The sequence below is a fragment of the Terrapene carolina genome, unplaced genomic scaffold (genome assembly GCF_002925995.2).
Source record: "Terrapene carolina triunguis isolate 2854851 unplaced genomic scaffold, T_m_triunguis-2.0 Scaffold48, whole genome shotgun sequence".
NCBI lineage: Eukaryota > Metazoa > Chordata > Testudines > Emydidae > Terrapene > Terrapene triunguis.
In genome coordinates, this window is record NW_020664399.1 from 4,129,454 (window position 1) to 4,155,601 (window position 26,148).

At 41.9% G+C, this 26,148-nt stretch overlaps 1 protein-coding gene across 1 annotated transcript in view; it reads right to left on the minus strand.

Moving 5' to 3' along the window:
• LOC112108663 (cadherin-18) overlaps nucleotides 1-16,187 on the minus strand; it is a 284,382-nt gene extending 268,195 nt beyond the window's left edge. The window contains exon 1 of the mRNA XM_029912500.1: nucleotides 15,841-16,187. Coding sequence (XP_029768360.1) covers nucleotides 15,841-16,068 — 228 coding nt within the window. The 5' untranslated portion in view covers nucleotides 16,069-16,187. The remainder of the gene's footprint in view (nucleotides 1-15,840) is intronic.
• Nucleotides 16,188-26,148: the final 9,961 nt, after the last annotated feature.

Here is a 26,148-nt window from a genome sequence, read left to right on the forward strand (position 1 = left end):
TGCCAGCCTGGGGTTCCTTGGGGGTCCCCAGGCCAGCAGCAGGCGCTGAGTGGGGCCGGCGGCTGGGACCCCGGCTGGCAATGGGACAGCAGCCGGAACCCCAGAGCGGCGGTGGGCTGAGCCACTCAGCCCGCCACTGCATGCCATCAAAAATCAGCTCGTGTGCCACCTTTGGCACGTGTGCCGTAGGTTGCCGACCCCCGCTCTATACACTAGTAAGGAGATGAGCATATTACAGTTGTTGGAGGGCTCTATTTAGCAGTAACAGGGCTATAGGAAAGTCAGTCAACATTTTTTGTTTCTCTGACGAAAACTGGCCCACTCCCTGCCCCAAACCAAACTTGTCACAAATAATTGTCAACAACTTAATTTTCTGGTTTTGGCTAAGATATTGGTTTTTTTTTTTTTAAATATTGAAATTGAATTCAGGGATTGTTAGCAAGCATTCTTGGCAAACAAAGTTGTTAAATGACAATCTAAATGGCAACACAGTACTGCTTTCATGCTTGGTTCACCCCCAGCCTGCTGGTCCAACAGCTGCAGTAGAAGAGGAGATAGGTGGAAAACTGCAGGACCCCAAAATCCACCTCTTGGGGTGCAGAGTGGCAACAGCAGCAGCAAACCCTCAGGTCTGATCACACACCAATGGGCACCACTGCCAGCCCCACGGACCATGGTGAAGTTAGCACAGCATCTGATCTCAGGGACGGGGCACCCATGGAGCCACAACAGCTCATCCTGCCCTGCGCAGCTCCCCCCGGATGAGATGGATCGCTGCCAGCCCAAGGGAGAGACGCACTCCCCAGCTAGGGTGACCAGATCCAGATGTCCTGATTTTATAGGGCCAGTCCCGATATTTGGGGCTTTGTCTTATATAGGCACCAATTACCCCCACCTAGGGTGACGAGACAGCAAGTGTGAAAAATCAGGACAGGGGGTGGGAGGGTAATAGGAGCCTATATAAGAAAAAGACCCAAAAATTGGGACTGTCCCTATAAAAGTGGGACATCTGCTCACCCTATCCCAACCCCCTGTCCTGATTTTTCACACATGATATCTGGCTATCCCCAGCCCAGCCACGCATGACCATGCCAATCCTGGCTGGCTGCCGAGGAAGTGAGTTACTTTCACTTTCACTTTCATTCCTCAGCAGGCAGGCAGCTAGCCTCCCCCCCCCAACCCAGCACCTCACCCAACCCAACCCAGCCCTGCCGGAGGGGAGGGGAGAGAGAGAGAAGGGTGCTCCTTGGGGGGGAGAAGGGGGAGTGCTCTGTGGGGTGGGGGGTGGAGAAGAATGGACGTTATGGGGGACAACAAAGGATACTGATGCCAGAGCCGCCGAGCCTGCCTCACCTCACGCCGGGGGGAAAGAGTCACACTCACAGGTGAGTTCCTTCCCCCACCCCTACTCCCTCCCCTTCCCTTCCCAGAGACCCCAGCAGCCAATCCCCTCCCTCAGACTGTGCTGCATTCGGCTCTTTCTAGGACCCAGCAGCCCTGCTGTTAAATGCTCCACTGCTTCCCGTCTGTCCGGGCTCCGGGCAGAGCGGTGCCCCCAGGTAGTGTGGTGCCCTAGGCGGCTGCCTGTTCTGCCTATGGCTAAGGACAGCCCTGCTCTCCTGACTTACACAGCTTGACCACAGTTTAGGCTTGTGGCTGTAACTCTACAGCCACAAATCTAAACTGGATGAAAACACCACCTCCTCCATTCTTCTCTAAATAAGGTCAGAAGTTCCCTTCTCTGTGTTCTATTCAGAATTATTGAAAACTGTTCAAGCTGCAACTGACAAGCTCACAGGGGGGAAATGACATACATGAAAGTTAACTGCTCACCAAGAACCTTCCATAGCTCCCACAGCTGCAATAAAAAGCTGGTGAGCAAAAAATCTGAAATAGTCATTTCACATTGTTCTGACTGATAATTGCTTTTATAGTTAGAGATTATCCTTAAATGTTTATAAAGTTGTCCGTAAATCTTGGATCTCCCTATTGCTACTTTAAGCCAGTAGAATATATGTACCTATGGTATGATCATGGACATCTACCAAAAGAAGGAGCAAAAAATTATAATACTGAGTTAAACCCTTGGATTTCTCATCTGTAACCCAGAGGGCAAGCTTGGCCATTATATTCACCCCATTCTATTCACTGTCTTGCCTTTATGATATTCAGTTAAGAACCGTACAGGCCTGTATCCTGTAAGATATTAGCTGGAGCATAGGTTAGCATAAGTGTGGTTAAGTAGGCTGTAACCCTTGGCACAGATCAACAGTTACCTTTAGATTTTGGGAACTAAGAAGAGCTTGCTCAATGGTAAGAGTTAGAATGTTCCAGTAAGTGCTACTGCAAGGAACATGGAAGTAACAGCCGCAAATCCGCTTAAGCAAGGGATGACGGTATGATCATGCGCTGAAATGGTAGTTACACATAACAATATGTTAACCTATAGAATAAGTAAACCTCAGTTTTATATTGGTAAAAAGGCTAAATATGGGCATGGAGGACTGAACACGAGCAGATGATGCTCAGGCACTATAACAGGACAGTCATCATGTGATCCGGGGCTGTTTTTTCCTGGGCCTTTTCCATTGCTGTCTGCTTCTCTACTACTTGACCCTTCAACTCGTTGGGGAAGCTTGTGTCTCTCACCACCAGTTGGTTCAATAAAATATATTACCTCACCCACCTTGTCTCTTATATAGTATACTTGTCATTCATACTTCCCGAAAAAGACAATGTGATGACATGATGCTGAAAGAGATTAGTTCTAACACATAGCAATACTGAATTAGTATTTTCCTGATAATATCAAGAAAATTGCAACTTTCTTGTCTTAATGTTAGTAAGGAGAGAAACTGAAAATATAGAGCTTAAATCAAATGTGGAATGCCAGAGACCGGGCTGGTCCTTTTGTCTCTTACCACCAGGTCCTCAACTAAGGGTATGAGTATGCAATACTAAGAACTTATGCATAGAATGATAACACAGATAACAAGAGAATGATAATACAGGATTGGGGTTATGTAGCTTGGATCTTTCCTAGCTTTATCCATTATTTTCATAAAGGTATCTAAGGCTTTATTTTGCTCTCAGTGCGAGTGTCCTTGTCATCCACTCCGAGACTCCCCACAAGATATTGAGCTCCACAATGTGAATTCTGTGTAGCCTGATTCTAGGGGAAGAACATCATCACTGTCAGATCAATTGGCCATTAATCCAACATTATTAACCTCAAAAAGGTTCAGGCAACACATCTACTGCTTTATTCCTTATTTTCCAACAACTTTTTTATTGTAATTAAAAACTGTGCATGTACCCTTTTTAATGGTGTCACCATTTTAATAGTGTCGCCAGGGCTGGCTTAGACTTGCTGGGGCCTGGGGCCAAAACCCAAGCCCGAGGACTTCAGCCATGGGCAGAGGGTTCAGGTTACAGGCCCCTTGCCTGGGGCTGAGGCCCTTGGGCTTCGGCTTTGGCCCCCTGGCCTGGAGAAGTATATCATGTTAAAAGCCAATGGCTGCTTTCAAAAGATTGTGTGATATATTGCAGTTTTAGTATTTCATGTAATGTGTCTGATTTCTTTATAAGTTTTATTTAAGCTTATAATCTCCCATACATGTTTTCCTTCCCCCTAAGAATATTTGATATTTACAAGATCTATTTGTTATGTAGTAATAGTATTTCCAACCATCTCTCTAGTGTTCCACACAAAGGTGGTTGCCTTCGTTTTATCCTCCTAATGAGATATTCCTTACTTTCAGAACGCAGGCAACAAGGGCCTGGATCTGGCCTTCCTTAAATTGCAAGTGGCTAGTTTAAGGAATGAGTGGCCCTGTGCACTTAAAAGTCTTGACTTGATCAATGTTTCAACTTAGTGCAGAAAATGTTTTAAAAGTTATTGTGCTACAGATACTGGCCTGTGTGGATATGGGGTGAAAGGGCAAGGAGTAACAACAAGGAGAAAGCTGAGTCTTGTCCTGACTTTTCAGTATTAAAAATAATCTCAAGGAAGATGAGTTCACCCTGATAAAATTGATTTGAACATTTAACTGAAATGATAGTCTCACTGCAGCAATCTGACAGTTTACAGGACGAGGCTAACAAACTGGATAAAGCCTTTTGACAAAAACAATATTCTACTGAATATTCATCATGAGTGAGGGTGGCAAGAACAAGCTCCTAAGCAGCCTCAGACACTAGAAAAGCAGAAAAAAAAAAACAATAAAATAGAAAATTTACCTACAAATGACCTGAAAAGGTTTGTGCTTTTTTTTGTGCTTCTTTATAATGTACTAAAGATGAGAAACTTTTACTTTGTATTCTTGAAGAAGAATAGTATCAGGAATTTTACATGTTATCTTTGCTGTTTTGCTGGAGGGCTCCCTTGAAGGACCCAGAAAGGTAGCTTGTGAGTTCTCTCAACCCTTAATTGAAGGAGTCGTTGTAGTGAAACTTTAAGAACAAATCTCTCTTCCAACTGTTTTACACACACACTTCTTTAAACAGTCTGAATAAAAATCACTTCCTCTCTCAATCAATCAGGTTTTCCATCCAGGGTATCTATGGTCTCAAAACCTGCTACTTCTCTAGTCATCCAGAAAAACAAAACAAAACAGGGTAGACAACACATGAATTTTTAGTGTAAAAAACTAGGATAAATTAAATATATAATTACTTTTATCTGTTTTTAAGAACAGACTTGCGGGCCATTTTCCTACATTATAAAGGATTTGATTGCAAGTCACATTTAAATCACAACTTTTTGGAAGTACCCGAGGTCAGTGTAGGAAAGGAACAAGCTGTTCTTTCATGTGCATGTAGCTACATTACTATTGCCACCATCATTTTTCACCAGCAATAAATCCTGGAAAAATAATTTTATCAGAATTTATTATTTGTGAAACTAGCAACTTTAAAAGGCATAAAACAAAGCACATATTTTTTTCTAGCTGTTGATTATGCCACTTGCACTCATTTTTATAAAGGCATGAAGACAGCTAACAAACCATGTGCAAAATCTTCAGCGAGATTGAGGCACGTACATTTTTCATTTCATTTTCTTTATCAAGTAAGAACACTGTTTCAAATTATTAAAATAAATGTAATTCAGTCTACTAATTTATCATATGAAAATGCTCAAACTCTAGTTACATTATTTATTACATATGAGCTTATTAGTAAGGTTCAATACAAAGCATTTTATACATGTGATGTAGTGAAAACAACTCGTGTTTCCCTCCTTAGCATTTGGTTTAAGCTCTATATTTTCAGTTTCTCTCCTTACTAACATTAAGACAAAGTTGCAATTTTCTTGATATTATCAGAAAAATACTAAATCAATTGCTATGTGTTAGAACTAATCTCTTTCAGCATCATGTCATCACATTGTCTTTTTCAGGAAGTATGAATGACAAGTATAATATACAGAGACAAGGTGGGTGAGGTAATATATTTTATTGAACCAACTGGTGGTGAGAGACACAAGCTTTCAATCTACACAGAGCTCTTCTTTAGGTCTGTTTAAGCTTGGACTGAAGTTGGTCCAATGAAAGATATTTCCTCAACCACCTTGTCTCTCTAATATATTGGGACCAACCTGGCTACAGCACTGCATGCAAGTTTAATATACTGTATCTTCAGTCTTCAGGGAATAAAACTTCCAAGGAATTATCTTGAAAATTCTGCATGATAATGGGGAATCTCTTTCTCTATATGGCTAATTTGCAGTGCAATATTTTACCATGGCAGTGGAAATGCTATAATTTTCTTAAAAATCTGATCCTCCTCTCATATTATCTCACTTGAACTCCCTTTAACTGAGAGTCATATCATTCCATTTGGTATGCTTTGCTACACTGTCATCATAAATAGTGTGTCAAAGTATTTTACAGTGAAAAGTAAAAAAATAAAAATAAGAAAAGGCTAAAATACTCCCAGACTCATTCCCCCATTGAGGGAAGATTTTTGCAACTACTTATGAGGGGTGTACCCTTAAAACCTCACAGAACCTAAGGATCACTGTGATCGGTGTTGGTCCGCCTACCCGCTAGGGGGCGGTGGGGAGCTACGTCGTCACGGGCTGGCCAGGGTTAAGCCTCCGCCAGCGGGGAATTAGCAGCGGAAAGGCTGCCAGCCAGAGTCTGTAGCGCGCCCCTCAGGCAGGGGAGCACCGGCAAAGGTCAGTAGCGCGCCCCTCAGGCAGGGGAGCGCCGGTAATGGTCAATAGCGCGCCCCTCAGGCAGGGGAGCGCCGGCAAAGGTCAGTAGCGCGCCCCTCAGGCAGGGGAGCGCCGGTAATGGTCAGTAGCGCGCCCCTCAGGCAGGGGAGCACCGGTAATGGTCAATAGCGCGCCCCTCAGGCAGGGGAGCGCCGGCAAAGGTCAGTAGCGCGCCCCTCAGGCAGGGGAGCGCCGGCAAAGGTCAGTAGTGCGCCCCTCAGGCAGGGGAGCGCCGGTAATGGTCAATAGCGCGGCTCGGCCGGGTAGGGGAACGCAGGCCCACCCTACACCACTGCGTTCCAGCCCAGGGCCCTGATGGTGGCAGGACGAGGGTCCCGCCACTGGATCAGCGGGGTCCCTCCGTGATACAGACTCACCACTGTGCAGCTTTGTCCCTGGGCTACTTCCTACCCGATCGCTCGTCCGGATCCCTCTGATCCCGTCAGTGCGTCGGGGTAGTCCGCTCTTGGCAGCTCCAGCTCCCCCTTAGGCTCAGGCTCCTCCAGCTCCCCCCAGTCCTTGGCTGCTGGCAGCTCCAGCTCCCACTCCGGCTCCTCCAGTTCCCCTGGGTACTCGGCAGCGGGCAGTCCTGGCAGCCCCAGTCCGTCCTCCCGGTGCGGTTTCCCTTGGTCCAGGGCCTCCCCTGGCACGGCAGCAGGATCTGAAGGGAGCAGCCCGCGGTCTGCGTCTGCCTCCCTCCTTGGTGCTGCTCTGACTGAGCTAAGGGCCCCGCCCTTTATACTTCCTGTTCCACCCCTCCCCTTCCGGGGGGTGGAGCTAGCTTGGGCTGGCCCCGCCCACTCCGGCTGAGAGAAAGGCCCTTTTACCTCCGGTTCGGAGGGCAGCCACCCTGGCTCCCTACAATCACCATCAGAGATATCAGATTCCAACTTCATGGAACCCATGCCTATATCACTATACTATTTTCCTTAGCAGCATAACTCACTCAAGAGTCAGATTTTATTGCCACCCCGCCATCACAGTGCACCTTAGTTTTGTCTCCAAGGTGAGGAATGTTGAGGATGTGAGCTATGATACTGTTTCCTGTGCAGTGCACTTTTAAACATACCAGGAGTATAAGTACCTGTCTGTCAGAGGCAGGGATGTCTGAGGATCTTATAGACTGCACGATGAGCTCTGATTTTCCATCACTCTCATCAAGTTTTCTATTTGTTGTTTTCCTTAGTTTAACATAAAAAGCCAGCTACACTGAAAGTACATAGGTTTTTTTTTTTCTTTTATGTGTGGAAAATACACCCAGTGTGAACTATTGCAAGTGAGGAGATGATGCAGCAAGCAGTGCCAACTTCTTTGTGGCTCTCCTCTTGGGACTCTCCCATTTTATGAGAGTAGTGCACTGCATAGAAGGATTGTACCCAATTCCTTCCCAGGACATTCTGCATATGTGAGCCCTGCTTCATCCAGTGCTCAAGACTCAATGGAGAATGTAGAGCTTTACCTTATCATGTAAAGTGCCCACTCAGAGGTAAGAGTCCTCATGAGCCTTTGACTCATTGAACGCTCATGAAGGATGGAGCATTTTGTCGCTATCAAGAAAATACCTCCATATAATGGAATTTCTTTATTGCATGTATATATGCTGGACATCTCGCAAGGACAGATATTAGGTTAGATATTCTGGTTCTCTTGGAAGTTTTCAGGAAAACTTCCCCAGAACAACCATAATTTTCCTTTTTAACGTAGTGACTGATTCTGCATGTATCAGAAATATATACTCCACTATTTTACATATGACCCTCAAGTACCACATTAGCGAGGCAATGTTAATAATAATCTTAACATCAGAGAGAGAGTCATGTACAATAGGACCATTTCTCATTCTTATCATAATCCCAATTAGTGAAGGGCTGTATTTTGTTATGTTCCATGTTCCTATAAAAACCTTAAGAGTGTTACTAATATAGATTAATTTCATACAATTTTCCAGTCTCCTAGCAACATGTTTCTAGGGGAATAGAAATATTACACTTTAAGAATGGGTGTATAATGTGTTAAAATTCAGGATCAGTGACACAGGAGCCAGCAGAGCTGCAACTAGGGGAGTTTGAGTGGGAGTTTTGTTGGAGAAGGAGAGAACAGGCAAACCCCTATTCCTTAGGGGCAGTAACTGAGTTTGTGTGCGTGTGTGTGTGTTTTCAGTTTGCAAAGTCTGGAAGGGAGCAGTGTGCTGAGAGAGAATCAGAAACTTTGATTGCACAGCCCTGATTAGGGGTCCTATAAAGGCAGCCAAGTAGCCAGTCAGCAGCACAAGAGCCAGCAAACAGAGCTGGAACCAGGTGAGTTTGAGTGGGTGTTTGTAAGGGGAGTATCCAGAAAGAGCTTTGTTTGTACTGTATACTGTACAAACTGTAAGAGCTTTGTTTGTACTGTATACTGTAAGTGCTGCCTTATAGAGCTGATGGAAGAAAAGATCCAAAGTTTGGAGGTGCAGGTGGAAACTATGGTTGAGTTTCAAAGGGGATTTGGGCATGATGGAGGGAAAGCAAGAGGAGTCTGAAGGGAAATGTCAAGACTCGCAGATGTAAGATGGACTGGAGAACAGCGAGGATAGATTGCTGGGTGAGGAAAGAGGGTAGTGGAAGGATGTGACTATGAGAACCAGGGACAGGAAAAGACCAGCTAGTGAAGGAGAAAGAGCTCAGGAAGAGGTTTGCTGAGTTGGAAAATGAAGAAGGGGCACAGCAGGCAGTAACAGAAGGTGGGACGGCAAGGAAGAAGCTAAGAGCTGCTATTCCTACAAGAAGAGGGGAAGAGTCAATGGAGAGAGTTCGGAGTTTTGGGAGGATACAGGATGACTTGCAGCCAGAAAGAACAGGAGGAAGTCCGGAGAATCCCACCAACCCCCCAGGAAGAGGAAGGTCTACGTGACTGGTGACTTCCTACTAAGAAGAATAGACAGGCCTGTAACCAGAGCTGATCTGGAGAACAGAAGAGTTTGCTCTCTGCTGGGAGTTAAGATATGGAACATGGACCTGAAGACGTAAGGCTGAAGAGGATCCTAATGGGAGCACAAAAGAGTCCACTGATTTTCCTTCACATGGGAAAATATTATACTGATCGATTCTTGCTGGAACACATCAAGAAAGACTGTGCCAGGCTAGGGAAGAAACATAAAGAAATGGAGGCTAAGGTGATCTTCAGTAGGATTCTACCTGTTCCTAGAGGAGGAGAATGAAGACACCACAAGATTTTGATGATTCACAGCTGGCTTAGACAGTGGTGCTATAAGGAGGGTTTTGGGATGTTAGACCACTGGAAGGCATTCATGGACAGAGGACTGGTTCTCATGGGTGGACTCCACCCTTGTAGGGAGGGAAATAGACTTCTGGAATAGAGGTTGGCAAAACTGATTAAAAGAGCTTTAAGCTAGGAACTCAGGGGTGACAGTTGGGAGGTGCTTATGTAATCTCCATGCCTGATTCTAATATTGACCAGGAAGAAAATCAAAATGAAATACAGCAATTGAGAAAGGAAGAGCAATGGGTAGGAGAACAGAGTTTAAGAGGGAAAGATAGTGTCTATACCAATGAAGCTAACAGGCAGGTAGGCAATACTGGCAGTAGAATGACTGTACCTAATTGGGTGAGGAATCTGGGGGAAGCCAAACAGAAACAACTAAGTTGTTTGTACACCAATGCAAGGAGTCTGGGTAACAAAATGGAGGACCTAAAACTACTGGTGTAGAAAGTGAAAGTAGATATTATAGGGATAACAGAAACATGATGGAACAGTAGTCATGACTGGAGTACAGATATTGAGTACATGACTGGAGTACAGATATGCTGTTCAGGAAAGACAAAAATAAAGGATATTAATGATGAGGTAGACTGCAAAGAAATTGGAAGTGATGGAATGGATAAAACTGTCTGTTTCGGTCAAAGTCGCCTTGGGGGAACTTCTGATAGCTTTCTTCCCCAAGATAGTGCTTGGGGTATGCTACAGGCCCCCAATATCTGATTTAGATATGGATAGAGACCTCTAAAGTTTTAAATTAAATAAATACTACTGGCAATTGTGGGATTATGAGAGACTTTAATTTCTCAGATATAGATTAGAAGACAAGTGCTACTAATAATAGTTTGGCCCAGTTTTTCCCGGATGTGATGGCTGACAGTCTCTTCAACAAATAGTTCCTGAATGAACAAGAGGTCATGCCATTTTAGATTTGGTATTGGTGAATAGTGAGGACATCACAGAATAACGGGTTGCAGGAAACAACCTTGGGTTGAATGATCATGAGCTACTTCAGTTTAAACTAAATGGAAGGATAAAGAAAAACAGATTTGCAACTAGGGTCCTTGATCTCAAAAGGGAAAATTAAAAAAATTAATGGGATTAGTTAGGGAAGTGGACTGGACTGAAGAACTAAAGGATCTGAATGTGGAAGAAGCTTGAAATTATTTTAAATCCAAGTTGCAGAAACTATCTGAAGTCTGCATCCCAAGTAGGGTGATGTGGGAGGGGGGGAATTGTAGGGAAGAGTTGCAGATCACGCTGGATGAGCAAGCATCTCAAACAAGTGATTAAGTTAAAGCGGAGAGCCTACAAGGAATGGAAGGATCAGCAAGGAAAGCTACCTCTTGGAGGTCAGAAAGTGTAGGGGTGGAAAGTGAGAACAGCCAGAAGCTAAGCAGAGTTGGGCCTTGCAAAGGAGATTACAACCAATAGTAAAAGGTACTATAGTTATACTCGTTCATAAGCTGAATTTTTTTAGTAAAAAAGGGAAGCACCAGAGAAGGGGGTCAGCTTATGAACAGGTGCATAGAGGAAGAGGTGGGACACAGCCCCTCCTCCCAACAGAGGGAGCAAGGAGAGGCAGCACAGTCAGCAGAGCCAGAAGGGAAGAGGCGGGGCCAGAGTCTCTCTGCTTCTGGCCATGCTGCTCTTCCCCAGCCTCCAAAGCAGCTACAGCTCCAGGGCTGGCAGGCTGCAGGCGTGCCGCTCGGCCCCGCCCCCCAGAGCAGGCTGTGGCCACGCCGCCCAGCCCAGCCTGCTGGACCATGCTGTGGCCGCGCTGCCCGATCTGGCCCTCCGGAGCAGGCTGCAGCCGCGCTGCCCAGCCTGCCGGAACAGCTCCAGCCAGGCCAGAGACATCCTCCCCCTGGGATGGGATGGGGAGTGTGGGGGTCCTGGGCTAGGGGTGGGGTCATGTGGGGGGTGGTCACAGGGTTTACTCCCCCGACTCCCAGCTTCTCCCCACCAAAAAAATTTCCCCACCAGTTGCTGTCCTGGCCCATCAGGGTAAGCAGCTGGAGCTCCGGAACACTTTGTTTACTTAGGTTTACCTCCATGCCTGTGGACGCTCAAGGTAAACAAACCATCTCGGCCCACCAGCGGCTTATCCTGATGGCCCGGGAGCCAACGTTTGCTGACCCCTGAATTATAGGGTTGGCTTATGAACAGGTTATAAAAATTTTCCATTTTTACTTATCCATCTTGGGGGGGTCAGCTTATAAACGAACCGGCTTATGATCGAGTATATATAAATAAAAAGAAAGCAAGGTAAGAAGATGTGGGACCACTAAACACTGAGGATGGGGCGGAGATTAAAGATAATCTAGACATGGGCCAACACCTAAACAAATACTTTGTCTCAGTTTTTAATAAGGGCAATGAAAACCTTAGGGGTAGTGGCAGGATGGCTAATGGAAATAAGAATATGGAAGTAGAAATTACCACATACAATGTCAAAGTCATAATCAACAGCTTAATGTGACTAAATCAGGGCACCCAGATATCTCCATCCAAGAATATTAAAGAACTGGAATATGAAATTTAAAAATAACAATAGCAAGGATTTTTAATTAATCTGTAAATTAGGGGGTTATATCGTATGAATGGAGGATTGCTAATATAGTACCTATGTGACAGGGTATACCAGATCCTCTGAGGCTCCCTGCCAGAGGCCTCGTGGCCCTGCCACACCGTGCCCCAAAAAAGGGAAGTTGAGGGGGTCTTCCAAGCTGCTTAGAGTGGCTGTGTGGGACACAGCCAATCAGGGCCCAGCTGCCTAGTATAAGGCTAGGTCTACACTACCCGCCTGAATCGGCGGGTAGAAATCGACCTCTTGGGGATCGAATTATCACGTCTCGTCGGGACACGACAATCGATCCCCGAATCGATGCTCTTACTCCACCAGCGGAGGTGGGAATAAGCGCCGTCGACGGCAAGCCGCGGAGGTCGATTTTGCCACCGTCCTTACAGCGGGGTAAGTCGGCTGCGATACGTCGAATTCAGCTACGCTATTCGCGTAGCTGAATTTGCGTATCTTAAATCGACCCCCCCCCGTAGTGAAGACGTAGCCTAAGAAGAGCTGCAGGGAAAGAGGGAGTTCAGTTCCTTGCTAGAGCTGTAGCAATGTGGAACCCCAGACAGGGCAGCGCAGCCAGAAGCTGGGGAGAGTGAGAAGGAGCCATGAGTTGGTTGCTAGGACTCCATTAGGACAAGGCCTTGAGGTAAGGGTGAAGATGCTGTGGAGCTGTGGGGAAGTGGCCCAGGGAATTAGAAAAGCCATGCAACATTGTTAAAGGGACACAGCAGACACCGGCACTCTACAGGGTCCATGGGCTGGGATCCAGAGTAGTGGGCAAGCCCGGGCCCACTCTCCCATCTCCAGTAGCCACTGGGGGGAAGTGGCCTGGATATTGATGCACCCCAGATAGTGCAAAGTCATGCACTTAGGGAATAACATTTTTGCTATAAAATGGGGATTTATCCATAGGAAGTGACAGAGGAGAAAGACCTGGGAGTATTAGTTAATCACAGGGTGACTGTGAGCCACCAATGTGATGCGGCTGTGAAAAAGGCTAATGCAATCCTAGGATGCATCAGGCGAAGTATTTCCAGTAGAGATAGGGAAGTGTTAGTACCATTATAGAAGACACTGGTGAGACCTCATCTGGATTGCTGTGTGCAGTTCTTGTCTCACATGTTTAAGAAAGATGAATTCAGAGTGGAACAGGTGCAAAGAAGGACTACTAGGATGATTAGAGGAATGGAAAACCTACCTTAGGAAAGGAGACTCAAAGAGCTTAACTTGTTTAGCCTAAGCAAAAGAAGGCTGAGGGGAGATATTATTGCTCTCTATAAATACACCAGAGGGATAAATACCAGGCAGGGAGAGGAGTTATTTAAGTTAAGTGCTAATATGGACACAAGAACCAATGGATCTAAACTGGCCATCAACAAGCTTAGGCTTGAAATTAAAGGAAGGTTTCTAACCATCAGAGGAATGAAAAGCCTTCCAAAAGGATTAGTGGGGGCAAACAACCTAACTGGCTTCATGATTGTGCTTGATGAGTTTATGGAGTGGGTGGTATAATAAGACTGCCTACAATGGCATGTAGCCAATCTGCAACTGCAGGTAGCAGATATCCCTAACAGCCAGTGATGTGACACTAGATGGGGAGGGCTCTGACTTACTAAAGACAATTCTTTCCCAGGTGCCTGGCTGGTGGATCTTGCCCACATGCTCAGTATCTAACTGATTGCCATATTTAGGATTGTGAAAGAATTCCCCCCCAGGTCAGATTGGCAGAGAACCTTTTTCGCCTTTCTCTGCAGCATGGGGCATGGGTCAATTGCAGGTTTAAACTAGTGTAAAAGTTGGATTCTCTGTAACCTGAAGTTTTTAAATCATGAGTTGAGGACTTCAATAACTCACCAAGTGATTATGGGTCTATTATAGGAATGGGTGGGTGAGGTTCTGTGGCCTGCAATGTGTACGAGGTCAGACTAGATGAGTATGTATAAATTAAGGCCTATGTGTCTGAGCACATGCTGTACAAGACACAGTCAATACAAAAAATTAATCCATCCTCATAATAAGGATGAGCTACCTCACCATTTTGATTAGAGACATATTCTAGTCCTTACTGTACGTTACAGTGACAATGACTGCAACATTATAACAGCATTTTACATAATGATTCTCTTCTTGTGATGTTATTCCTAAACTGGGCATGAAAAATGTGAAAGGGCATGTATCTAACGCTAACACCAATGAGGCAGAATAGATGACTGGATTAATAATTTACAGCATTGGCAGGTCAGTGACATTGAACAGATGCCTAGAATTACAGAGACACACCCACCCATGTACTCCTTCATAAATCTAGGGTCCTGGTAGGAAAATCTCTTGTCAAATTAAAGGCACATCAAATAAAACCTAGATAATGTAGATGAAATTACCGTAGAAATCACAGCAGTTCAGAAACCTATTTCTCAAAATGAAGAGACATTATAACACAGCAACCATGATTTAAATTCTGTTGATTACTACTGTAGTATTATTTTAATCTCTACTGGCCAGATTTCCCTTTTTGAATAAAAATAATAATAAATAAAGCTACCTAAGATGATAATGGTCAATCTCTACACTAAATTAGAATATCAGAACTACTGCCAAACGTAAAATGGAATATTGATACCTCCCATTGTAAGGAAGTTGCTGCAAAGATAAATTCACTAACTTTTGTGAGGCACTAAGATACTAAAATGGTTAGCATCAAAGAGAACCCTATGAAGAAAGAAGGAAAAATAATATCCTTATTCGGTGCAGAGATTGAACTGAGTGCAGCAAATGAGGGATGGGGCCACACATTGAATGTGGAAGATGCGGGGGGGGCGGGAATGAATAGCTGCCTCATTTCCTGAGCACCGTCCATCCTGAGCAATGAATGAGGTGGGGGTCCTAAGGAAAAACTAAAATGATTTAATGAAAGGCTGTATCATAATGTGTAGAAGAGAACAGTGTTTAGACTGCCTGTAACTTGGAGGCTCTCAGAAGTCAGGAAATGACACTTCGCAGCCTTCATGTTCTTGTAATGACTTTTTTTTTAGCATGAATTATCTCATACAGACAACATTACATGCTGGGAGCCAGTTTTTGGCTGGCACCTACACAGGAGCGTAAGGGTGGTGGGAAAGTATAAGGACCTTTCCCCTGAACTCACTGCATAAAAGCCAGACATAAATGTAGTCCTTGCACTCTCGTTGGGCTCCTACTACTTTAAAGTTGCCCCCTAAATGGATGTGGTAGATATGGTGCCATTACCCCCCAGATACATACATGGCCAGCTGTGGAGGGAAGCATATCATGTACCTTCTGATAGAGGAAGAGTCCCAATGAAACTCGCTCCAGAATGGTGCTTCTTCACATGGATCTCAAAGTTGGCCTACACTTTGATGGACAACTCTTGTCCCTAAATTTCTCAGGGAAGATTTGCAACTCGTTCTGAAGTAGTCAGCATCTATGTGTAATGGTATATTGAACATGTTGCATTTGGGATAGTACAGAATCTCACTGAGGAGTGTGAACTGCAGCAGTTGCTCCAGCAGCCCTTGATTGTCTTTTTAACATAAAACACTAAGGATGATGCAGTATAGTGAATGTTATAGTTATGTCATCTTTTTTACTCATCATGATTATTATTGTAAATAAATAGGGATAATGGGCAAATAATTTGTGAATGTCTGTAACATCATTGACTTCTGAGGTGCTTCCAACTCTACAGGAGACATCAACTAGGTTGGCATCTAGAAAAATATGTTCCTCTCCTAATGTCCCTGTACCCCTTTACAGAAAAGAAATAAGACCTTACCTTTCCCACGTACTGGGGATCTGGTCCCAGGTGTTCTTCTAAAACAAAGAACTGGTTCCATACCCATCCACGCTTGGGACGATGGTGCACTTCTGTTTCACCTTCTATGTGTTTGGTTTGATTTCTGGTCACCTTGATGGAGCCATGATGAGCAGCTCCATAACACCTCTGCACAAAACAGAGACAAACTAGGACTGGGCAGATACAAGATGTGCTCATAATTCTCATTGTAGGATAACTTTCCAGTTCAATGTTTCCTTCTCTCTTTTGTTTTTCTTTTCAGATGTAATCCCTTAATAGGTCCCCAAGAGGGAAGGTGAAGCCTGGTTTAGAAAAACAGTCCAAAATGTTTTTTTTTTAGTATGTCCATGGTTTAACTGCCCATTGGGGAAAGGTCACACTGCATTTACATCATGAAGAACTGAGTGGAGAAATTTCTGGTATTTGTTCCGAGGTCTTCACAATAGACTGCCACAGCCAACCATTTTATACCTAATAGAAGGGGAAAAAATGAAAACCACTTACACATCACTAAAAACAGTAATTACAGCTTTTCAACCTCAAAAGGTGGTGTACCCACTGCTGTGCTAATTGGTTCTGTAAAAGGGTCCTACACCAATCAACATTTCTTTTCAACCTTTTGTGGAAGTGTTTTCTGATTGTTTTTATGAAAGCACCTTAAAAGTTAGCATGGCTTTTTAAAAGTGAATAAAATATGTGCAATGTAAGGACTGGATGACTCAAGGGACTCTGGTAGTATCAGATTGGGGCTTTCACCTACTGGTTCAGGGTGACAGCATCGGGTCCAAGTTGGTAGTAATCAAAAACCACTGCTACCTGATTGATAGTGTTTGGCAGTTTATGTGAAATGAATTCTTGGTCTCCACGAACTTTCAACTGGACAGAGGTCCAACATTATGAAAACCACCGTCATGGCTACTGGTAGTTTAAAACAAAAAGGCAAAAAAAGAATGAGTGTGGAGACTCCTGGTCAGAACTGAGGCAAGTTGTCAGAACTGTGTGACCAAATCATAAACTGATAGTGCCTGTGTTTTACCTCCTATGTGGCTGCATAGAGGGCTTCAGTCTCCAGGATTATCTGGAGCATTCCGGAAATACGTACATAAAACAAATTAAAAAGTGAGCATTGTTGGTCTGAAACATCAGCAGGGCTTCAAATTGTATAAGATAGGCACTTGTTTCCCAGTAATAAAAGTCCCTTTTCTCCCCCACCTTAAAAAAGGAAAATTAGCCTTGGATAAAAGATCAGTCTTTAAAATGTAATGGTAGGGGGGTGGAAATAGAAAATAAAAAGTCCCCCCGAATCTTCTCAGGATCCAATGAAAGGCTAATGTTCTCCTTGACAAGGAGTTTGTTCTATTACCAGAATTCTGTAGCAACATATAATCTCTGCAGATGTCAGACACTGACTATACCCAAGGTCTGAAATCATATGTACAAATATTCACCGCAGAGTTAGAATTAAAACTGCCCTCCAATAGATATGGAGCAAGCTTGTAATTAGGTAAATTAGCTATTACGGAATCTATTTTAAAGATGAGATTCACTTCAGTTTTTTGTGTATTCATATGAAAGTTATCTGTTTTCTATTGCTCCTCTCCCCTGTCATAATGTTATCGATAAACATCACAGATAATTTTACTTGTGTAACACTGGGTTGCTTCCCCCATCCTTCCCTTTTTGCCAGAAGATGTTTCTGAGTCATTGATATTGAAATATTTTTGAGGTAAAGGAACACAATATTCCTGATGGGGAGAAAAACACATCTTTGTTGTTTTTTGTTTGTTTTTACAGATATAATAAAGCAACTTCTATGTGGAACATACTGTTTTCCCTCACACCAATGGGAGTGTTTATCTTATGATAACCACACCTCTGCCCTTTTTGCTGTATTGTTTAACCATTTAATATGACAGTAGAAGGGAATACAGTAGTAACCTGAACACACACACTGACAGTCAGAAGAAATCTTTTCTACCTAAATGCCCCCGGGGGGGGGGAAAGAGGGGAGGATGGAAACTTTAGAAAACAGTAAGACAAGAAATTAGAAATCAGAGGGGACATATAGGAGCAGAAGTTCACCAATTCTTATGGTTTATGGATTTCTTTGTCTTTCTATTCACACATTTCACAGGAATATCCCCAGCAGAACACTAGCTACTCTTTTTCAGTATTTGTACTGAGTCCAAATACAGTTCATCAGATGTCATCAGAGCAAATGCCTGCCTAAACTTTTGGTGCTAATTAACAGGTAGAATTACCCACAAGAGAGACATATTTTACATTGCAAGCATGTAGTTTGGAACAGTGGGCAGTTGGATGAGGGTAATAATACAGTATTTTCCACCCAAGAGAAAAGATCTGTATAGACTTTAAAGTTTATCTTGATGCCACTTTCATTCTCTCTCTCTGGAAGACTCACAGAGGATTTGCTACACTGGATCAAACCATTGGTCCCCTGTACCTCATCTCAGCTCCAGCAGTGGTAAATGACATGATGAACAAAAATAGCAATGTACCGAGCCATCTTTAATACTCTATTACTAAAACATTTGCCTTACAAGGTGTTTTTCTAACACTGATGAATTAAGTTCTAAACAACGCCCCTGTGCAGTAAATATCATCCCCCTTTTACAAACAGGGAAATGAATCAAGGACAATTTGAGGGATTTGCCACAACCAGATAGTGTAGGAAGTCTGTGACAGAGTTAGAGACAGAATACAGGATTCCTGGCACATACTTCTGTGCCCAGCCCCTGACCATCCTTCTGCACTTAGGAGAAAGCATTTCTTTCTCATCCCAGCAGGAAATTAGTTTATGCCCTGAAGCATGAGATTTCTTCCTAACAATTCACTTACTTATGAAAAACTATTACAATAAATTAGGTATTGATACATTCCAATATAAATACATGCGAATTAAATGAAAGTTAAATAGTACTTTACAAAACAAAAATGCCACACTTTTTATCTTTTTAAAGATTACTCTTTTCTTCCCTCACTTCCATTTTGGAGGATTCAAGGGAACAGCCCATTAGGCATTATACACAGCACAAAAAAATGAAGAGCAAAAAACCCAGAAACCCTTTAATAAACAATATACAGTGAAATTTTTCTCAATGGAGCAGTTAAGCAGTATACAAAATTTATCTGAACTCATTATTACCCAACTTGCCTTTTCTGTGGAAATTTCTGATTTGGTTTTGTGGAAAGCACTGCTTGCTCATTTATTTTTAAGTGACTATATAGATTAATTTAAAATTATTCAGATTCTTAGTTTCTACATTTTTATGTTATAAAATAGTGACTGATGCACTTCTTATTTACTAAATGATTAAATTTGTACTTATGATTTGTGTCAAGCTCTATTGGGATAAAAATTCAAATTAAAAATGTGCAAAACCAGCATTTTAAAACGTTGTTTGCAATTAGTTAAATAAACCCATCTCTGTTGGATACATAAGAAAAAATATCAAAATAAGTTTTGCATTAAAAAAAAAGATTTATTAAACAAAGGAAGTATGATCTGTAGTTACTGATTGGAACTGACCATTTCTGGTCACCATGTTCTTCAAGATTTTAGAAATAATAGATCTCATCCTCTCACATCTAGTTTGTGTTTATAGATTGGAAGAGGAAAACCACCTTTTCTGGGTTGTTGTTGTTGTTTTTATTCTCAGTAGTTTTTCAACTTTTAGTAAACTAGTCATTGAACTAAACTAGTTGAATAAACTGTACCTACAGAGAGGCTACTGTTATCAAATGTTCACTCAGCACTTTAACTAAACCTGGTTCCAGGTGCTTAGCCAACGACCTCCACCAGTTCAATGGTTTGATTTTCTTTAAAATTGATGGAAGCGTGTACTACAGGCATATAATTTAAATTATTTAAATAGATTATAGTAAATTGAAGCCTTACTACAGGTTGTCATAATTTCAAATTTAATTTTAAATTGGGTTATTTATAATCCCCCATATCTAATTTAAATTAAAAAATCCAATTTAAATTACAAAATTTATTTTTAAAAAATCATCATTTTTATCCACCCTGCTACCCAGTCTGGAAATTATCTAGTAAATATGACCTACAAAAGGATGTATCTGGGTGGTGTTTCCTCTTCCTTTACTATGTATGACTAAGTTCTGAAAGTTTTTTATTTTTTTTTTTATTTTTTTTTAATAATAATAAAAAGATGGAAGGATGGTTGCTGCTAGGTTTTTATGTTAGAATTCCATTTCTTGACTACCTTGATATACTGTAGGATGACCAGAGAAATATTTACATTATGACATCAGAGACTAAAACCTGAACCATTGAAAGACGTAGGAATTTTTAGTGAGACTGTTTAAAATACTTAGGGGGTTTAGTGAAAACTTTAAAAAATCCAATACTTAATTAACGGAGAAAAGATCTCACTGATAAAGATTCATCTCCCACATTCCTTCAATTAAAGTCTGAGAGCTCGCCCCCACTTTAAAAAACAAACAATCCATTGCAGGCCCCCTTTAAGTATTCATGGCAAAGTCTAGCTTGTTGGTGATGAAATTATAAAGACAGGAAGAGACTGAATGGTTAACATAATTGGAAGAAAATACAGAAGAAACTTTTAGTTACTTTAATTGTGAGGGACTGAAACAAACATGGGACTGAATCTTTTAAATTCCTCTAAATTGTTGGTTAAGCTGATGCTCTAAGATGCTTACTGCTCAATGCTGTTGTCTGCAATTTTAGATTGAGTGTCCTGCTCTATGTTTTTGTGTTATAACTATATATGGTACTGCAGAGTAGACTTGTTTGATTGCTGTCTCCTGGGAGCCCTCATGAAAATGAGTTGCGTATCTCAAGAGATTGTCATAGTGAATTAAAATTAAAATAAATAATTAAATAAGATGATGTGCAAAAGTTCTCCTAGCATTGCTGGAAATCATTATCGTAGCGTGGTTACTGCTTAGTGTGGGAGCAGGGCTTTAATGAATTCCCCTGGAACCAGTGCCAGCATGGAAATGAGGAATAGGTATGCTTCACCAGCAGGAAGATGTGCAGCCCAATTCCTGAACCCTAAAGTCACTCCCCTTCCTAAATGCAAACTGACCCTAAATTTGAATTCAGCTGAATGATTGATTTTAACAGATGAGTTTATACATCTAAATCTAGGCAACTCCTTCATATTCTTTGAATGCTCTTGTCACAGACCTCTTTCATTCCTTGTCTGAGGATAGAGTGCTACACATACGTACACACAAAAGCACATATGTGGTGGTGACAAACAGATAAACAATTACATAATTTTGTGATAAACTGCATTTCTCATACACTTTTGACTGCTTCACCTGCACTCTGTTCACTGATTTCTCGCTCTCTCTCTCTCTCTCTCTCTCTCTCTCTCTCTCAGGACTAGAGCTGGTAAAATATTTCCATCAGAAACTGAAGTTTAGCTGAAACTGAAATGTTTCCCACGAGTGTGTTGATTTTGAAAAAAAATTGACAGAGTTAGGCCAGCACTGAACAGTTTTGAAAACTCCATCTTAAAATTACAACATTATGTACACAGTGTTGTTGTAGCCTTGTTGGTCCCAGGATATTAGAGAGACAAGTGGGGAGAGGTAATGCCTGTTCTTGGCTCCACTGCTGTTGGTGAGAGACGAGCTTTTCAACTTACACAGACCTGAAGAAGAGCTCTGCGTGAGCTCGAAAGCTTGCCTCTCTCACCAACAGCAGTTGGTCCAATAAAAGATATTACCTCCCCCGCCTTGTTTCTCTAACATTATATATGACAGTTGAGGGTTATCTCACCAGCATACCAGATGTTAGGAGCCCCAACTCCTGCTCCCCAGATTCTTTAGAGGATGCCTTCCCCTAAATCCTCTTCCAATTACTGTTTATTAGGAAATGAATCCACTCTGTAACGAATACCCGCACAGGACACTTACCACGTTTGCTACCTACTAATCTGCAGCATCTTGTTACATCTCCCACTTGGTCCCTGGTCTGCTTTAAGGAAGGCGTAAAAAGCCCACCACGACTTGGACAGTTTAGTGGTGAGGGAAATATTCCTTCCGAGCCCCGAACAGAAAGAAAAAGTTGATTAGCTCAATGCCTACAGCAGAGCATAATACCCAGTACTACTCTCATCCTATAGGTGGGAGGATGGGTGCTGCGGGATGTGATGAGAGAGAGGGTTCCATCTGGAGGGCCTGGGATATAAATACATCCCCACCCTCTATCTCCCAGTGCTCATGATGTCCCCACCTGCTCTGGCCACTTCCATTTCCCACCTTTGGCTCCATTCAGGTGAGTCCCCCTTTGTTCTCCCTCATAACCAATGGCAGTGGGGCGTTTTAAAAGAGCCATGACCCCTTTTCTTCCTGCTGGCTAGATGAAGTCCCACCACATTCAGTTGTGCATTACATATGAAAGGGTCCCTAAAATGTATTACTTAATTTCTCTATGTCCAAAACCTGTACAGTTGGACTTATGGGGACTTCATCATGGTATGGTGTCATACAAAAGGTTCCCTCAGCATGGCTTGACATGGCCACCATGTATGTGAAATTCAAAAAAGCTTTATACAAAAGCACATAATCAGGTATTCTACATATGCCAGATAATTTAAGAAACGATTTTAACATGTTTTAGGATATTTTGGGCCCCTTTATCTTACAACTCCACCTGTAAAACCGGTCCTTTTGTTACATGTATAGGACTCAAAAGAAAAGAAAAATATATAATACAATTAAAATACCTCACAAATGATTTTAAAAAGTTATTCTATACAAAAAATTCATGACTTCATTGTCTAATATCTCAGCATCTTCCAAGCCTAGAACCAAGTGCTGTGTCTGCCACTGAAAAGCTAGAAGTATTCTCTTTCCAATAGTATAAAATTCCTTTTTCTCAATATACAAAATCATAAGGGATTAGACTTGAAATTCTGCTAATTTTATGCATAAAAGCTCTTATTGTTCCAGGATTAAATTTTTCCCATTCTGGAACATGGGCTGGTATTTGTTTTGTTGTTGTGGTGGCGGTAGTGTTTTTTTGTTTAAGGAGATGAGCAGGGAATCAAATGGAAATATTTTTTTTTAAATGGTTGCTTACTGAAACAGCTCAGGGTTTTAGAATGTTAGAATATGTGCTGAGGCGGATGGATTAATGTCAAGTGATGTGATCAAACACGCCTAATAAATGTATCACAACCCATGCAGTTTATCACATGTATATCTCACACATACACACTATACACAAGCCCAGTGGAGTCAGGCTAAAACAAAAGCAAACTATTTTTGTAATATTACAGTGTCTTCCGGTAAAGAACATTTCTACCTACAAATACTGAATTATATTGATCTTAAATAGATATGGTGATCACTAGCCAACTAGAAACCCTACATTATAAGTTATTTAATACACTTATTTTAACTCTTATTGACTGTATCATTAAGCCATGGTTAGGTGGGCTGGGCAGGTGTAATATGTGGAATGAAATGTGAGAGAAGGTTGGAGAGAATGGAGAGGAGAGAATAAATGGTGGAGTAGAGAAAGTGCAAGAATTAGAACAAACAGGAATGATGAACCAAAGATAGATAGTATGAAAAGAATGAAACAAACATTGAAAAAGATGAACAATAATAGAAAATTTTGTGTGAGATAAAAGGATACTGAAAGTGCCTAAAGAAAGGGTATCAAGATACAGGAAAAAAAGTGGAAAGAAAAAGGAAAGGCCAAGTGGGAACATTGCAATTGTGCACGATATGGGGTGAAACTCTCTCTCTCTCTCTGAGATGGATTTGCTTTCAGAAGACTTAGAATATTGAAAATGACTGAAGAAAGGACATCAAAGTAGATAAGCACAGGAGAAAGAAAAAGAAAAGAACATGTGGTAACTTGGCAATCACGAAAGATATTGTGGAAAGCTCTGTCTGTATAAGAGATTGATCTCAAATTGATAGCATGCATCCGAGAATTATAGACAATTTAAGCAGACAGTAAAAAGTTCTGAGAAATGCAAAAGATCAAATTTATATCTTACACAGATGAAAACTATTAAATTTATGAAATTATCTATATATCAGCTAGTGGATCACACAAGTGCACAGAATACATTTGAATCCCAGATTTTGGCTTTGGATCTGTGAATCAGCCTATAGAAATTCATTGGATTTGTGATCAACCTATATGAATCATCCTATAACAGAAGTCAGCACACAGTATTGACAGATATGAATGCAAAACTGATGATAGAAATCGGGCCTGTATGAAAAATAGAAAACATACAACAACAATGGTTCTTGTTCTGTGTCACATGCATTTATGTGCAACTCCCACTGAAGTCAGATGATGACATATTTTGCCCAGGACATGAGAAAAAGCAAACATGAAATGCTTGTAATCATACATGAGTACAGAGAGAACTGTTCAAGTTTAATGACTAGAGGCAGCTATACAGTATGAATAGATGCATGATAGGCTGCAACATTCTTGTATACAGTTTGCATGCAGAGAAATGAGTTATGTGAAGTTATTCATCTTGATCTGTAGTCAACTCCTGCTGAGAATAATCAATAAATGCTGCCTAAGTAAAACCAAAAAAGAAAGGAAAGAAAGGGAAAACAAACCACAAAAAAAAGGAAAAGGAAAGAATCTATAATGTTCTGAGTTGTCACAGCAGTACCCTGTGAAACTTGCTTCTATACGGATAGCATAATACTAGGACTCCCGTTCTAAAAGGGTTAGACGCATCACAATAAAAGGAGAACAAAGCAACATTTCAGATAAAAGGTACAAACACACTGTTTTATTTGTTGAGAAAGTAGTTGTATGATTGCTCCAAATGTGGGAAACAAAAGAATAGGTAAACAGCAGGTGTCAAAAGTCCAAAAAGGAGCAATCTTCCATTTGGTGTGGGTAAGCTCCTTAAATAAGCAAATCCTTCCTTTGGCATCTCAGCAGGGTCACATAGAGTTTTTTGGGTGGCTGGGGCAAAATCTGAAGCGGAGGACCCCCACCCTTCCAAAAATAATTAACACTGGAAAGGCCACAGTGGGAGGGGTTGGAGATGAAGCCAAAAAGGTACTCACCCCCACTGTGGTGGCTCGGCTCCTGTCCTGCATGCTGGGCCGAGTTCACCACTTCAGGGATTGCGACCTGGCCCATGGGATCACAGTGTCTCTCAGATTTGGAAGGGGCCTCTCAAATAGGGATCCTGGGGCAAACTTTCCCCTCCCCTGGGAGACCCTGGATCTCATATTGGTACTCAGGTGCCAATATAACAAATTGATGTATTATGCCAATATAGAGACAATTTGATAGCCCAACTGTTGGCTCTGAATGTCCCAGCGTTATGGTAAGGTACCATAATTAAGAAATGGACCTAGAGATTCACAAATCATGCTTCCCTGATGATATTTTCCAAGCTGGCTAAGGAATTTAGCAATACAACTTCTATTTAAATTATTTGGCTAGAGACTCTAGTCAGATTTTTTTAAAATCTCAACCTTTGGCTTTTGTGAAGTACTCTGGAAATATTCACAGCATGTTATAAGGTGTTTTAGATATTTAAGTGTGGTGAATGCATTTATCAACATCATACTGAAAAAAAATACAAATAATTTCCTTAGAAACATCACTCTCAACCAGGATTTAAGGTCCCAGCCTTCTGAATGTAGGTGTGATGCTTTAACACACTAGAGTGTCTATCTATCTTTAAAAACTTGTTTAAAAAATATTGTTAGTTTTTGCATCTTTAATAAGTTACTTCTCAAATTTTGTCTTGGCCTGCCTTATTATACTTTTACACTTACCCTGCCAGAGTTTGTGTTCCTTCCTATTTTTCTCGGTAAGATGGGACTTCCAAATTTTAAAGGATGCCTGTCTGCCTCTAATGGCCTCCAATATTCTGTTGTTTAGCCCTGGGGCCATTCTTCTTGTCCTCCTACTGTCTTTTTTTTTATTTTATTTTATTTTATTTATGGTATACACTTGGTCTGAGCCTCTATTATGATGTTTTTAAGTAGTTCCCATGTTGCTTGCAGGCATTTTACCCTTGTGACTGCTTTTTTAATGTCTGTCTGAGTAGTGTCCTCATTCTTGCTTAGTTCCCCTTTTTGAAGTTAAATATTACTGTGGGGGTATGTGTACATATATGTATATTCATTCCCCTCCACAAGGATGTTAAATTTAATTACATTTATGATCCCTATTACCAAGTGGTTCAGCTATAGTTACTCTTGGACCAGATCCTGTGCTTCACTTTTCACTAAATCAAGAATTGCCTCTTCTCTTGTGGG